General features: G+C 42.2%; 1 protein-coding gene and 1 long non-coding RNA gene across 3 annotated transcripts in view; one reads left to right on the top strand and one right to left on the bottom strand.

Annotated features, from left to right (window-relative positions):
• ADTRP (androgen dependent TFPI regulating protein) overlaps positions 1–6,035 on the top strand; it is a 35,288-nt gene extending 29,253 nt beyond the window's left edge. For both annotated transcript variants that reach the window (XM_061449472.1, XM_061449471.1), the window contains one exon: positions 5,911–6,035. In XM_061449472.1, the coding sequence (XP_061305456.1) occupies positions 5,911–5,954 (44 nt within the window). In that variant the 3' untranslated portion in view covers positions 5,955–6,035. The remainder of the gene's footprint in view (positions 1–5,910) is intronic.
• On the bottom strand, positions 862–5,724 carry LOC133267279 (uncharacterized). The gene is made up of 3 exons (XR_009742694.1): positions 5,185–5,724; positions 3,469–3,644; positions 862–2,218 (listed from the first exon to the last, which is right to left on the bottom strand). It is a non-coding gene; the product is annotated as an uncharacterized LOC133267279 (long non-coding RNA).
• Positions 6,036–15,770: the final 9,735 nt, after the last annotated feature.

Here is a 15,770-nt window from a genome sequence, read left to right as displayed (position 1 = left end):
CTCAAACAAGGTTCCAGAGGTACTAAATCTCTCTGGCTGAAACTTTTACACCTTCATTATGTGGTGTTTGTCAAGGGAATTGCAATTTACTGACAATTTATAGGAAGGCATTAGTGTATCCCAGTGAAAGCATCACAGCACCTCTGTGGGTAAAACAGCACTTCAGAAAGTTTTACAAACTCTTGAGAACATCTGCCTTCTACTTTGGTAGTGGCATAATCAGTGGTGATTTAAAGAAAATGAAAGGCAGCCTCCTTGGACAAATGGGCAGTTAGAAAAAGAAAGTAGTTTAGGAGGACACGTTCAACAAGTGAAAGGAAGGAATAAACAACTGATGAAGCAGCTTTGGTGGTTTGGCATAGGGTTATATTATTATTATTATTATTTCTCACCTGGTTTCCTCTCTCCCTTCTCAGTCAAGATTATGGTTTTGAGGATGAAAGTGTTTCCGTCAGGAAAACGCATGTATTTTATTTAGGACAAACGTGTGAACATTTGCAATTTCTTACACTAGCTTTCTGATGAAAGAAAAAATGCTGCAAAAACACCTCTGAAAATAAATAAGACAACTTCCCTCTGTTCTCAGGGAACATTTAATGCCTGATGCATTTTGTGAAGTCTCACATGCCTGTCAAGCCAAAGCAGAGCGTCTGTAGCTAGTCTCTCACCATTCGTACTCTCAGCTACCTAAAAGCAGCAGATTGACTTTCAAATGTGCTGAATAACCAGCTTCACCGCTTGATACCTTTGCAAATAAGATGCTTGCTCTACATGTCCATGTTTGGAAATTTTGGCTGAATTCTATTCTTGCATAAATGTGATACAAGATGAGGATTGCTGGTAAATGAAAACAGATTCTGCACTAGCTCTGTTTTCAGAGGCATCACATAAACAGTAGCTATTACTAATCAAAGACCACATCATCACAAGACAATATAGGTCTTTGCATGAGATCTGATAGTTTATACATCTAGGTGTCAGATTTCTTCATCACTGAGTACATAATAGTAATTTCAGGCCTAGAGTATGCCTAAATTGGAGATGCGTAAGTTGGAGATAATCAGAATGAAATTAATTTGATTTGCAAGGTGTTAATCAATTGGGCAAAAGGTCATGCCAAGCAGAGATCAAATTAACTGCACAAATTGGATGCAGTTTGAACAGCTGACTAAATATGCCCACTTAAGAGATGTTAATTTAAGAGCTTTCTAAAGAAACTGGGACAAACACTCAGCTTTCTTTTCTGTGCACAGAGAAAGGCTGAAAAGCATCCCCCAGTTGTGATAGCACAAACGTTATCTCAGAGAATATATATAAACACAGCATACACAATATCCTCCACAGGTATCTGGTGTGCTCTTGCAATCTATGGAGATCTCCTGTGTGTAGTGGGTCTGCCTCTCCATAAATACTCTATATTTTTCAAAGGATCCACGAAATCATGGCCTTAACAATTACACAGTGTTTTCATCCATGTTTGGGACACTGCGCTGAGTTACATTTCTCCATGTTTGTGCTGCTTCACATGCATCCTCGGCTCTTCACCCCCAGGACTAGCAGCATTCCCTGGATTTGTTGTGCACTGATAAAAGTTTCAAGCTGTACCCTGATACCTGGCAATCCACAGTATCTGAGGCTATAGTTTGATTGTATGGGAGCTTTGGCAGCAATAACTTCTCAATAAGCTCCTGCCTACTACCCCTCACTCCCTCTTATTCTACGACGCACGCCTGTTTCATAGAATCATAGAATAGTTTGGGTTGGAAAGGACCTTAAGATTATCTAGTTCCAACCCCTCCTGCCATGGGCAGGGACACCTCCCACTAGACCAGGTTGCTCAAGCAAGGTTTCTTGCAAGCAGAGGCTGTTTTCAACACTGATTATTTTTTTTTTTCCTGACCCATTTCTCAGCTGTGTCCACCCAAGAGAAGGGTAGGACCTCCTTAAGCTGTATTGATAACAAGGCCACAATAAATATTGAATCACAGCCAGAGGGAAGCTATTCGAAATTACAGTATGCTGGAGTCTTAATAAGTTCCTGACTGAGATAAATCTTTGGCTCAGCATTGCCAAAGTAAAAAGAGCTGCAAACTGAATGAAGACATGATTCCAACATACCTTTCTTCTCACAGCAAAAATGGCTCCACTTTTTTTCATTCTACCCTTTCTTGTATCACCTTCCCATCACAATAACGGAGATGATGCAGTTAAAACAACCCTGCAGAAAGGAAAAAAGCAAACCACACAAAGCAAAACGATTTGTGGTGGTAGAAGACAAACCTCTCCATCTCTCTAGACCCTCCACCCTGTCCACCACAAAGGGTATGTGGAAGGGCACTTCTGCACTCTCTTCTGCTTCCTGCTTGGTCCCCCAAAGGCACAGTTTGAGTTACAGTAATGCAATTGTCCAGTAGGTTCCTATAGCACATCTGGAAACACCTTCTCCACTAACACCCATAGCCACCAAGCAATTGGACCTGCTGCTGGCAGCATCTACCAGGCAGAGCACCTTACCTGGGCTGCTCTGACCAGGCTTCTACCCAAAGGGAAAGGCTCTGGGGAGGCTACTTCTCTTTCCTTCCCACTTGAAGGAAGAAAGCTAGCTGAGTTTGTGGCCAGGTAAGTTGTGTTTAGTCAAAGGTGTGAGAAGTGATTCACATATAGCTCCACATGAATGGCAAGCCTGGTTTCCTTTTGGATTTACATCCTGTGGCAGACTTCAGGCCACAAATGAAACTTGTCCCACAGCATACCATGCTTTATATGGGCTCTTTCATGTTCCTTTATAGCTTCAGGCCACTACCACTTGTCCTAAAAACAGCTACGTAAATATTTACTCTTTTTCACCCTTAAAGGTATATTCAGTTCCAACTTATTCCAAAGTCTATGGATGGCAGCTTTCCACTTCAAGCAAGTAATTTTTAAAGCGGTATGTCCAGTGCTTGACCAAAAAGATGCAGTATCATTTCTGAGAGCTGAAAAATCCAGGCTGTCAAATAATATAATCTTGTTTTCCCTTTTCAGAATAACCAAACAATGCCAGACCCTAAATTTCTTCTATTATTTATAGATGAATTGTTTCATACAGTATTGGAGGTTTTAAAAATGTATTATCTCTTATGTGCCTCTCCCTCCCCTTGCACAGTTGGATTGGTGGTAACTAAGGCAACCCAGCTGCATAGCCTGAGAGGCACAGAAAATAGTACCAGTAATGACTTTTTTTTTGCTTTAAATCCCAGAGTTTCTAGAGTACTAGACAATGTTGAGCAATACAGAAACTCCAAAGAGGATAATTTGAAACAGTGGGCTGATTCTTTTACTGCCATAAATTCACCTCAGCCAAGAATTTGGCTACAGGGTCTGAGTACCAAAGAGGAACCGTGCGATAGCTTCTCCTGTTCCCTAATGGGCAGAAAAAACATACAGGCAACTGATCTCATGTTACTACAGTCAAACTAGAACACTCACAAATAAAGCAAAGCCGTTTTTCCTTGGGTTTTATTCCTGGTGAGACAACCAGATCCTCAGGAGAAATTTGGATCAAAGTTCTCCACATCAGACAGAGCAACATTTCAGATGAGGTCTCTTCCCTGTCACCAGCATTTGAAGACAAAGTAAATTCATTTGTCTTCCATCCAACTCACCTGGAAAAAAAGAACAACAGAGAACAACATTCAGCAGCTGTTTCAGCTCAATAGTTTGAAATGCAGCTGGATAGGAGCTGTAGCTAGCAACAAATACCCACTGCACCAGTGATTTAAATACCTGCAGAGAGACACTGGGCAAACCTCTTGCAAGATTTTACATCCACAAGGCCTCTGCCAAGTCCAGAGAAATGCTCATCTCCATGTGATGGAATGGGGCAGAACAGGAGGCTAGCTCTAAGAGCCTGCAGCAGCTCCAACAGATCCATGCCTTGATGCTCATTGACCTTCAGAGGAGAAAGCTTTGGTCAGCAGCTGGCTAGGAAACACTGGGGACAAAGCCAGAATTACAGATATTGTAAAGCATGGGATAAAGCAGTACAACAAGAATAAGAGCTATTATTCCCAGGATAAAAGAGAAAACTTATGGTGGAATAATTGCACTTGCCCAGTGCACAGATGAATGTGCTCCTCCATATCTTCTACAGGCTCTTGAATAGCCTGTGAAGCCACTGCTGAAACATATTCACCTAAAGCTGAGCTAAAGTTAGATGGCAGTCTTCTTTGTGGAGCACTTCTACATTAAATGAATTTTCCAGAAATGTATAACATGTTTTAGGAACCAATTTTTTTCCCTGGGTTTTATTTTTGTATTTATGTGCCTCTGAAACCAAGCTCCCTTAATACCCTGTAGTCAGCTATTGGGAAACCCAGCCTACGTTGACAGCACATGAATCTGTCTAATACAAATACTATAATACGATTGAATTCTCAATGCTCTCATTCTTCTGAGCAGCTGTTGAGATTGCAGAAACTCGAGTGGCAAATAAAGTGATGCAAAGGGCAACTGTGTGAGATATATTTTACCATTGTCCTGGCACAGTGGTTTTGCATGAATGTAAAAATGCTCATGTTCTGCAGGTAGTTATTAATGCAGATACAGGTTCTACCCTTTATTATTACAGCGTCCAGAAGGGATCTTTAAACTGAGCCTCTTTTCAAGAATATAACTTCATTTGTTCTATTGTGCCTTTGAAAACAAAGAACAAAAGTCCAGGGTGTATCTATTTCTTTCAGTGAACAAATAATGTTTATATCTACAATTTCAGTATATTGCCAGTAACAAATGGAACTCAAATTTAAGAGGATTTACAGCCCAGAGTTTGCAAACTAAATACAAATACCTGCTTTTGTCTCATCCATTCATCCTAGTTGTGCCACAAACCTGTGATGGCATATTTATATCCTTTATATTTGTCACTCCCCCAAGCTGCAGTTACCCCTCGGGTAGAGGAGTCTAACTATTTAAAGGAAACCTGTACCATCTGTCACACACCCTGCTCTTACTGACAAGTTTATCTGATGATGCACTGGAGGCAGACAGGATCGGAAGCCCTGGCAACCTAGGGCTTACAGTTTCATCACTGAAGGCCAGACATTAACAGGTGCTTGCTAATATGTTGTCCCTGACCTAATAAGATAGTCTTTTTTTTTCTACCCAATCTTTAAAATATATATGTGGTCAGTGCAAAATACATACAGGATCCTTTGGGAAGGAAGAAATGCCAGGATTTTACTCCATACCAGGTCAATTAACAAATGCTAGGCAGGCTGGAGATAAATAAAATACAGCAATTAGTGTTTCAGAGCCTCTGAGGTTTATGGACAAGGAAAGCACAGGGTTCCCTGTGCATAAATGATCGTCAACAGGAAGACTGAGGCCATGTATTAGATTAGGTACACTTGGTGTGACCCATGGCAGTATACTGGGTCTCTAGGTGGTGCTTCTGAAAGCTGTGGACCTGCAGTAGGTCCTGCACTGTACTGGCCAGCCATGTGAGGATGCTCCAGACATCTCAGATGCAGGGATTAATGATCAGCTGTCTTTCCAAACAAGCTTTATTTTTAAAGTTTTTCACATATTCTTACACCAAGCTAGGTTTGTTTGGCAGCATATACTTTTTCCCATTAACAAAGCACCATTATTCTCAATGGATGTGGTCATGTTAGATTTCAAATCATCCCTCAGTAGCAGAGTAATCCTTTACTTGCTAGGGATGCCTCAGGCTCATTCGACATCAGCAGCTGGTCCAAGCCATAGGTTACTCCCACTCCCAGATGGGTTCGGTTTCCCAGGGATGTTGGGAGGCTGGGGCCAGGTTCACATCCTCCTCCCAACAGTGTGTCTGATCTGTAAAAGGACTTCTCTATTGTGCTTTTTTTTTTTCCACCCCATAATAATCTCTTCTCCTCTGCCTCCAAACAGGAGATTCAATAGTAATACTGGACTACAGGCAGAAAGGCAAGTGAATCCTCCTCTTAGAGCCAAACAATCTCTCCATGAACACTGAAGCCATGAAGTAGAGGAAAATAAATGCAGCTGTGATAAATCCTTTCTCCAATTCATTGCAGTTTCTGGTGAAGCCATTATGTCATCAGACATATGGAAAACTAGTGGAAAATATGAAATGTTTGCCTCTTACATGATAACTCTGCAACTTCTATGAAAAGAAAATTGTGTTTGTCTGTTTACACAAGTTTCTCATATCTTGCACAATGTATGTGAGGATGTGTCCATGGTTAAAACTCATCACTGGTAAATGAACTCCCTCAAGAGCTTGGCACTACTCTCTAAAAGACCTGTGAATGCAAGCCAGCTCTTGTTTGGATTGCCCTTCATCAAGTCTGGAAAAAATTAAGAAGAGGGATAATTTTAACAGTGCTGTGACTTCCAAGCTAGCTAGATAACAAATTGGGCTAACAAGGACTGTAATTAGGAATGTCTGCTCAGTTCACCATGGAGCCAAGTTCTCCTAACGAGAAACTTTCTGGGATATTAATATGCATAATATCTCCCTTCCATTTTAACAGGAAATCTGAATGCAATACTTTCTTCCTTTTTCTTGGTTTCAGTTAATCTTGCAGCAGAAGTAACCTAATTATACTGAGAGTATGATTGCTTTGACAGAAAGCATGTTAATTTAAAGCACTGTTTAACATAAAGCTGCTTGCCATATAATTACACTCCATTCACGTTTACTAATCTACTTCAATATAGTTGATTTCTGTTATTAGCCTCAACATTTTGTTAACATCTAAAACACTGGAGATCTGCTTTGCAAACTCCAATAAACAGGCAAAACCAACAGTAGCATAAGTGTTCCTTAATGGTCAATGTGAAAAAGAAAGATCTCTGTTATTAGCCTTGCATTTAAAAGAGGATTTGAAACTAGTTTCAGTACTTAAATGTCTAACTCCATCTTCATTGCCAAAACCCTTAGCTTAGAGCTACTGTGTGTGCAGTTCACCGGGGTGTTATTTTCATCTTCCAAATGCTGCTGGAGCTTAGTAAAAATGAAACACATTGTAAGCTGCCTGTGAGCAATAAAAAGATAATGTGTATACATAAGATTGTTCTTTTCACATGTTAAGCACCTGATAAAATTCTAGTCTGGGAAGTTAACAGACTAGGGCTAGACCGTAAGCTAACTCAATGAAAGATGTGCATGCATCCAGTAATTCTCAGCTTATCTAGATAACTCACTCCAGCTAACTTTGCAAAGGGAATGTAAGCAATTACGTGGGCACACCACCCCACCCCCCCCCCCCCCCCCTTTTTCTGCTGAAACTAAAGGAGAATGTGGAAGGAATACACTTGAAAGATGCTGGTCAAAGGAAATATTTCAGAGACAAAGAGTGAAGAAAAAAATCAAGGGAATTAGGGAAGAGGCGACTCTGAACACGTTTGTTGGGTATTTTTACCTCTTCTAATATTTTGGTTTTTACTGGTCACAGAATCACAGAACTGTTGAAGGGACCTAAAAGGTCATGTGGTTCCAACCCCCTGCCATGGGCAAGGACACCTTCCACTAGACCAGGTTGCTCAAAGTAACCCACTGTAAAAGCTTAAATGTCAGAAACTCAAAGTAGAGCCTGGGACCTGACATGGAGGGGTAGTTCTTTCCATGTCTGATCTGAACAGCAGATCTTGTCCTTGACTCCCACTTGTGCCAGGGTTACCTTCTGGATCTAGTGAGGTGACTGTGCTGTTGAACTACAAGGGATTTGAGGAGAATCGTATGTGTGTGTGTTTCTTTGTTTAAAAAGAACTCAGAAGAGGCACTGCTTTTTGCTGTGGAGAAGCTGGATCCCAGTCATGCTCTTTGGGAAAGCAATCAGGAGTGCCTGCTCCCAAAATACAACTGATGGGATCTTGGGTTTGCTTTGCTCCTTTCTCTGGTGCACATGAAGCCCTGTAAGGAAGAAAGCATGCATCTGTGTTGATTGCAATCTGACACTGATTTCAGAAAGACTTTACTGCGGTACTCTGAGTGAGGATCTGGCCTTTATGACGTTTACACTAGATTCCTCCTTCCAGCCCATTTCTCTGGTTTTATTTTGAGTAAGCATGTGAAGTCAGTCAGAACTGTTTATTTATAGCTGTAGATTTTCATGGCTGTATAAATTAGATGTTATTACTGAATGAGATGCCCGCCCACTCTCCCAGCACAGCTGTACAGGAATCCTTTCATGCTGCTCTACAGTACACAGCCTTAATCGGGAGGAGAACGACATGCTCCCTGTCAGACGAAAGGACCGCTGTTTAAACCCTCCAGTGAAAAACAGCAATTAATATTTTCCACAGTACAACGTACGATATGACAGCCACAATTACCTAATACTGTTTAGACCTGCCACTTTTGTTCGGCAGAGAGAGAAAATTAAGGTTTACATTCACCAGAGTAAAAAACCCCGCTCAAACTAGAACCTACGCCTGGACTTTGTTTTTTTACAAAATCAAGTGACTTTTCTCCAAAGGGAGAGAGTGGGACAGGGACAGTCAGGGAAAACAAAAGCAAAATTGGTTGTTATTTGAGACAGAAAATAAGAACTTCTCCCATAGCCACACAGAGAGCTATTTCCAGCAGAAACAGCTGGAAAGCAATATCCACCACGATTAGGAGTTTTCATCTTAGCTCACACCTTTCTAAGTTTACTCCCACAAAACAACATAGGCAAGTGATAATTTATTCCCTCCCCAATTTCCCACACAAATTTCTTGGTCTGGGTCTCTGCCAGAGCTTCAGGGTCATGATCTGACCTCAATAACATAATTTAGGATTGTTCTAAAGCTTCAGTGGAACTACTGAAGATTTACTTTGATGGATATGGGGCCAGGATCTGGCATGTAGAAAATATGCATTTACGTTCTACCAAAATGTCTAAAATAGTTGCCCATAGAGGCTGAAATTCAAATTGAGACCTTGTATTCACTTGGCAGAGCACATACTTAAATATTTTATGCCACAAAATTAACCAGAGTCTCATGGGTATTGGTAGAAGGAAGCTTAGAATCAACCATGAGAGCCAAACTAAGACCCATTTCCCAGGCAAGTTATTCAGTAACTATTGGAAAAAGTCATTGCATTCATATATATAGGTTCATGATAATTTTTGTTAGTATTTAACCTTACTGATTATCTGATTACTTCAGAGGAAGAGGTTACTGTCTATGTGGATTTGTATAAATAACCCCAACATCAAGTTCTGCTCTTGAACTAAAGCTACTGCTTTCAGCTAAGAACTGTCTGCAATTAAATTAACTGTTTGGAAAAAACATCAGGTAAAAACCAAACACAATTACAATAGGCAAGACTTCGTAACAAGTGGTAGAGAGCTCCAAAGTAAAATGTTTGCCTTTTTGAAGTCCCCAAAGGCCCTACCTTGCAAAGAGTTTGATGCTTCTGAGAAGCAAACCAAATACCTAAGGTATTTCATGTCAATACACTTTAGTTTAACTTCCAGACATCAGTGTTTAAAAACATGGGTTTGAGTGAAACCTCCAGGATATGGCCCAATAATACTTCTCAGCCATAAAACGTACGAATAGTGCTTGGCGTTTCAAATATCACCTTCTATGAAATGCTCCCAAAACATTTTAGCAAGCTTTTGAGTTCCTTTTGCCTTGAGAGGATAATTTCCCCTGCTGCTCAGAAAGAAGCACATATAAAAGAAATATCTTTTTGCCAATACCTGAAACAAACAGAACTACCTCCTCTAAGTACACATTTTCGCTGTCAGTAAGTACTGTATTCCTTGAGGAGAAGAGCCAGAAACCTACTTATACCAGCACATACCTGCTTTTTGTTTTGAGAGGTTCATTCAAGTTTGTGACGTGGGAGCCACCGCGATGATGCCATCGCCAGCTGGCAGGTGAAACACATTCATCACATAGTCTAATAGCACTGGTGTGCTGCAACACACTGCCAGTTCTGCCCATGTTTGGAAACACCACTTTTTCCCCCACATGAGGATGAGGAGCTCCAGTAGCAGTGTTCCTGGCTCTGACACAGGGCAAGGGCACACTGAACAGTGCATACATGAAGGGAAAGGGTCAGCCTGTGAAGAGTTCAGGCGCCCATTTTAGAGACTGTGCTGCAGAGGTGACTGATCCCAGGCTCAGATGTGACTGTTCCCATGGCAGAGGCAACCAAGTGGGCATCTTTACTGGTGGAGCCCACACCCAGGTGCCTGTGAGGACATGGCTATTCTCATCCAGCAAATCACCTTTCCCAGCCCTGGTTAGCAGTGGGAACTGCCAAAATTGTGGGAACAGCCTCAGCTCCCAAGTCAGAGCTCACACACGCTGCAGTTAAGCGACAGCTATGTGAAAACGTGGCATGGCTGCAGCAGATTTCAGCGTGCCCAAGCATTGGTGCTAAAGTGGGACATGGGAGCAAATGGAGAGGAGAAGAGGAGCTCTGTGCTTAAGCACTTTCTTTTATCAAGTGTTTCTAGATGCTGACAGAGAGAAGGACCAATGTGGAAGCATGCCTCTGAGAGGGAAGAAACGCACTTTGAAGCGGGGACATAGCTACCACTGGTCTCTCACGCTCCATTCGGAAGAATAGACCGAAATCCAGCACCTCGGTTCCGCGGAAGGTTCTGAACGTTGACTGCTCTCACTTTCCCTGTTCCAAGGGGAGCAAAGGGGCTACGGGCGGGGCGACGGGTCCCGGCTCCCGAAGCGCCACAGCGCCACCTGGTGCGCTGCGTCGGCTCCTGCCCGTGGCACGGAGCGGAGCGGCAGCTGCCGGCAAGCCCAGAGGGTGCCCACCTGCCCCGAAGCACCAAGAGGGACCGCGGCTCAGTTTTTTCCACACGCAGCTGTGGAAAACGCCGCATTTTGGGGGAAAAAGCTGCAGCTGTGCGTGATTTCAACAACCTATGAGTTCAGGCGTCAGGGATGCTGCAACTGGGGGGAGTCGGTTATAAACGATGCTAATTAATACTTCATTACAAGGAAGGCCACCTGAAACTGCCCCGTTTGTGCTAGCATTTGCTCTTTGAGCACTGGTGGAGGAGGCTTTTGGCACAGGCACCGTTTCACTCGCACATCTGTGAGACCTAACCAGACCAATAGAAAACCCCATGCTCTGTCCTACTGCGTCACCTCACAACCAACCAACACCATCTTTTTAAATCAGAAATCACAGGGAGAATAAAGTTAGTCATTTTGGTCAACACACGTAAGAATCACGTACAAGAGGAAAGAAACAAAAGTTAACAGAACACATTATTTTTACCCTCAGTCTTGGTTTTGGGGATGTTTTTCCTTTCATCCTTTTTTTTTTTTTTTAACCAGATGTTGCCAAATAATTTTGACCTTGAATCACACATACCTTAAAATAGCTCACAACCTTTTGAGGAACAACCCCCAGGCTCTAAGCTAAAGCAGCCTCCTTGTTGCTAGCTGCCAAACAATAGCCATTGTTCCTGTAAGATCTCGCCAAAAATAATACGATATGCAACTGCCTTCCCACTGTTGTCTTTGCAGAAGTACTTATAAGTTTCAGAGATGACTTTATGGATGGTGTACACAGCGCAAATAAACCCAAAGGAGCAGAGCAACTTGAAAAGCATGTAGAAACACTGGAAGTGGGTGGAGTAGAAATAAGAAAGTGGTAGGGGATGGAAGAGAAAAAACATTATGAGGGAGAGTTTATATTAACAAATAGTGAAGTGTTGAAGCTCAGCAGCTGTTTTTATATTGTTGCATAAGTGAGAACAAAACACGAATATTTGAGTACTCTGTCCATGTGCTCATAGCACTAAAATTTGCATATTATTCTCTAATACCTTAAATGGTATTTATACATGGCTCTGACTGTAAAAAGAAAACTAGTTGCAAAGGCGGAAAAGATACAGATGGCTGAAGTAGTTTTCTCTTTTAGCTGTTCCCCCCCTTCTTCAACCTTTACTACAGTTATTCAGTTTGGTTCTGAATACACAAATATCAATTTGAATGACTGTTCATGAGGGAATATAAAATGGCTAACCCTCCTGGTTAGGGGAAAAAGTTGTCTGAAGACGAAATATCTGGAAAAATTAGATATCACACACAGCTAAATATATATAGCTTGTGGGAAAAAGGGGCTTATTTACCTATTTCAAAATGACTCCCTAATAGGTGAGTTTGTTTCCTACTAGTTCAAAAAGCACCAGTGAAGGACCACCTTAGCTTTTCTGCTATCAATAGTCCAGACCACAGCAAAGGCATCTTGGTCAGCCAAAGGAACTTCATATTGCTGTTGCCTGTGTTGTAGATTTCCTGATAGAGAATAAAGATAAATCATCTGCAATCAGTAACGCATTTGTCTTATCTATACAGAAAGCTGTGAAAGAAAGGACAAATTCACACTCACACTGTACGTTGTGTGAAAGCTTGACTTCCAAATTTTCATTCACATTTGTATTTCTAGTCAATCTATCTAGTAAACATAATTCTCAGTTCTAGATGTCTGATGCAAGTTTAGAGTTGAACTTTGACCTAAATTCTGAATCATAGGTGTAGAAATAGCAAACAGGCCTCACCTCAGCTATTTCAGATGAAAGCTAATTTAAAACTAAATAAATAACTGTTTTAAAGTGCAGTTTAAATTTCTGGCAAACACTGGAGCTGACATTTCCATGTAATGCTCTCCAGTTACAACATATTTACTAACCACAGCATATTCATTGCTAACAAAATGATGCAGATGCCTGCTATAATGGGCCTCTGTTTAGCCATTACTGGCTATTTGATAAATGATCTGTGGTGTTAGAAGGTCACAGAATAATAGTAGAGAAACACTGTGGGGAAAAAAGAAAGGAAAAAGCCCCAAACCCCAAGTGGACCCGACTGTGAGAGAGACTCAGTTATGCTCTCTTTAAATATCATCATCCCTTATAAGGGAGAAAAACACTACCAACATAAAGCACAGTCTGTAGGCAAAGTCTCTGCCATTCACATGCATCCCCCCAAGCTCTGTCTATATACTCATCACACAAGTATGTTCCACTGAACGTACAGCTGCAGCAACTTCCTCCTCGGGGGAGCTGGCATCTATATGTCTACAGAAACAAGCACATGGGTCCCGGTCAGACCACTTGAGTCCATACAGTGCAAGCTGCTTCCATAGCTGAAGGAGAGCAAACAGCCTGGAGGAAACTGTGGGGGACGGTGTTCCATGAGTGTGCTGTTGTCATCAGCTGGAAAAAAAACCCCAAACAAACTCATCAACAAGGGAAATGAGGTTGATCTGGTCATTACACTGACTGAAAAAATGCATTTCCTTTTAGTGGTGGTGATGCCTTTTAGGAGTTTCTGCTTTGTTTTGCTTGATTACAGGGGTTTGGAGTTTCTCAATTATCAGAGCACTCACAGAGCACTCCTACATTCTCTGTCTGTGCCTGTAAGTGCTGTCTCCTATTCCCAGATGACAAAGACATTTTTAACAAATTGATAAGATGGAATTTTCCCATACAGTTGCTATCAGGCAATGGGAGCACTGCATAGCACGTTAGAAATGAAAATATGTGCTTACACTCTTTCTAACTTGGAATAGCCCTCCAGTTCTTCTTCCCTCCTCATCTCAGGGTCAGAGCTAGGCAGAGAAACATCTCCCAGGCTACAGCACTTCCACTGCTGCAGCAAATGCCAGATGTGCTCTCATGGCCTGGGCTTGGTCTGTTTGCACACCTACCTTAACGGATGGGGAGTTTTGATGAAGAAGGAAAAAAACAGTAGCTGAAGAAATGAGAAATAAGCCATGGTATCAAACATACAATAAGCTCTTAAAACCCACACACTGTATCTTATTTCTATGTTGCCTCACATGCTTCAAAGACAAATTCTGCAAAGTATGATTTCCCTCAGATGGACTGAAAATATCTGAGACCTGGGCTTGTAATGCAAAGCATGCTCATGCTGGGGTTCATATGGGAGGGTTTTGCTGTGGGAACAGAGAGGGGCGAAGGGGAATTCGTCACTTGCTATCATACCATCACATGAAACACCTAAAACTCCCAAGGGGCTGAAGAGGAGATTTGTGTTTTGGGCAAGTGGTACGGTCACAGAACAATTTCATAATCAGTGGAGGTGTTCCTCTGCTTAACTCCACTTGCTGTGAGCTTTCAGTTCTCCGTGGTGTTGTGAGCAGCCAAAGCTTTCCAAGGCCAGGCAGCATGGGGCGGCAGGCAGCAGGCCACATCTGTCAACAATGTGCTGCTATGGGCACGCATCACAGGCCAGTTCAAGGACCTCTCTTCCTGCCATTGTTATCCCTGCAGCCCTGGAATTTCATCCAAATGGATTTGACCCCTCGCTAAACAGCCTGCGCATACTTCCCTGATTAGGGTATTCCTGTGCAAGGAGAGGATGGAGTAAGGGGGTGGAGGTGGAAGGAGAACGGCTTGCTCCATCCGTGCCAAAGTGACACTGCCTGGGCACGTGGCTTTGAGGAACAACAGTTCACCCATCTGATGGGGAGCAGATCTGTGACCCTCGGGTGTGTTCCACCACCAGCAACTGCTAAGTGGGAGAGGAAATTAAGCAAAAGATGCAGTTCTTCACCTATCTTCACAAAAGAAATTTAGGTGCCATTTATGCCCCTTGCTGTTATTATTTCAAATTTCCAAGTCTGAAATGCATTGTACTTTCCTACAGTGCAACTATCAGTCTGCCGTAACGCCTTGCCATGCTTGCATATAGCTTTTATTTCTGCACATACTTTAAATTGATTCTGTACATCAGTCCCCTGAGCAAGCACTGGACTTGGTTTCTGCCTGGGAGAAACCTTCTCCTTGCAGGAGAGCAGGTTGTTTTGAGTTTTTTTTTAGTATTTTCCATCCATAGGATGATATTCATAACAGTTCACTGCCACTGAGCATCTGACATCTCAGATGATGCTCCAGTTCTGCACCACAAGAGTACATCAGACTGATCTTTGCCTTGCGATTTGATGAGTATAGCCACCCTAAGGATGGCTGCTGCTTTTATCTCTCCATCTGTTTTTCCCCTCATATTTGTTACATGTGTGGATACAATGCTCTTTACCTTAGTAGACCTCAAAATGTATGACATGTCATATAACACAGAAAAATCAATTATTCCTACAATCTGCTTCCAGCTGCTCCACTTTGTTGTTCTCCATTCTATTTCCCCAGCCTTCCTACAAGAGAGACTTCACAATTTATTCCATAAAAGGGCTGCTGATGTCCACGAACAGGTCACTGCCACCTACCTCTACCATCCTCTATCACCCAAACTATCCCTCTGACTTTCATGAAGGTATTTCTCAATTTCTAAAGCCAAAAACTGAATTCACTTAAATTTGAATCCAAGTTTTGCCTGTGTAACTGGCTCTCAATTCCTACTGCAGGGCATCCCCCTTATCCCCTGTAGGGGTTGGAAACATTAGAACAACCTGTCTTCTCTCCTGCCATTCAACCTTTCCATTCCTGTCTTAAACAGATCGAGTTAACAGGAAGCCTTACTATCTCTTTTTTTCTTTCCATTCCTCCTCCTCTACCCCAGACTTGACTCCCTAGCAGACGCCAATCACCCACCCTCTGCAAAAAGACATATTCCCTCTCAAAATTTCCCTCCTCCTTCCCCTCAGGACCTCCCAGAAGCACTGTTCCTCTTTGTTCTCCTGTTCCAAACTTCTGCTCTGAGGCAGACATGAAAACTTTATAAAACATTATTAACTCTAGCTAATGAAGTGTTATTCAGGAAAAGGTCCATAGTCTGCTATATATTAATAGAGTTTTTGGTATCCCAGGGCCACGGCTTCCTTGTAGCTT

The sequence above is a fragment of the Pezoporus flaviventris genome, unplaced genomic scaffold, assembly GCF_033815535.1.
Source record: "Pezoporus flaviventris isolate CSIRO_AGI_PZ_B2104156 unplaced genomic scaffold, CSIRO_AGI_Pfla_v1 ptg000007l, whole genome shotgun sequence".
NCBI lineage: Eukaryota > Metazoa > Chordata > Aves > Psittaciformes > Psittacidae > Pezoporus > Pezoporus flaviventris.
Note: the sequence above shows the minus strand (reverse complement) of the source record. Positions and strands in the feature narration are given on the sequence as shown.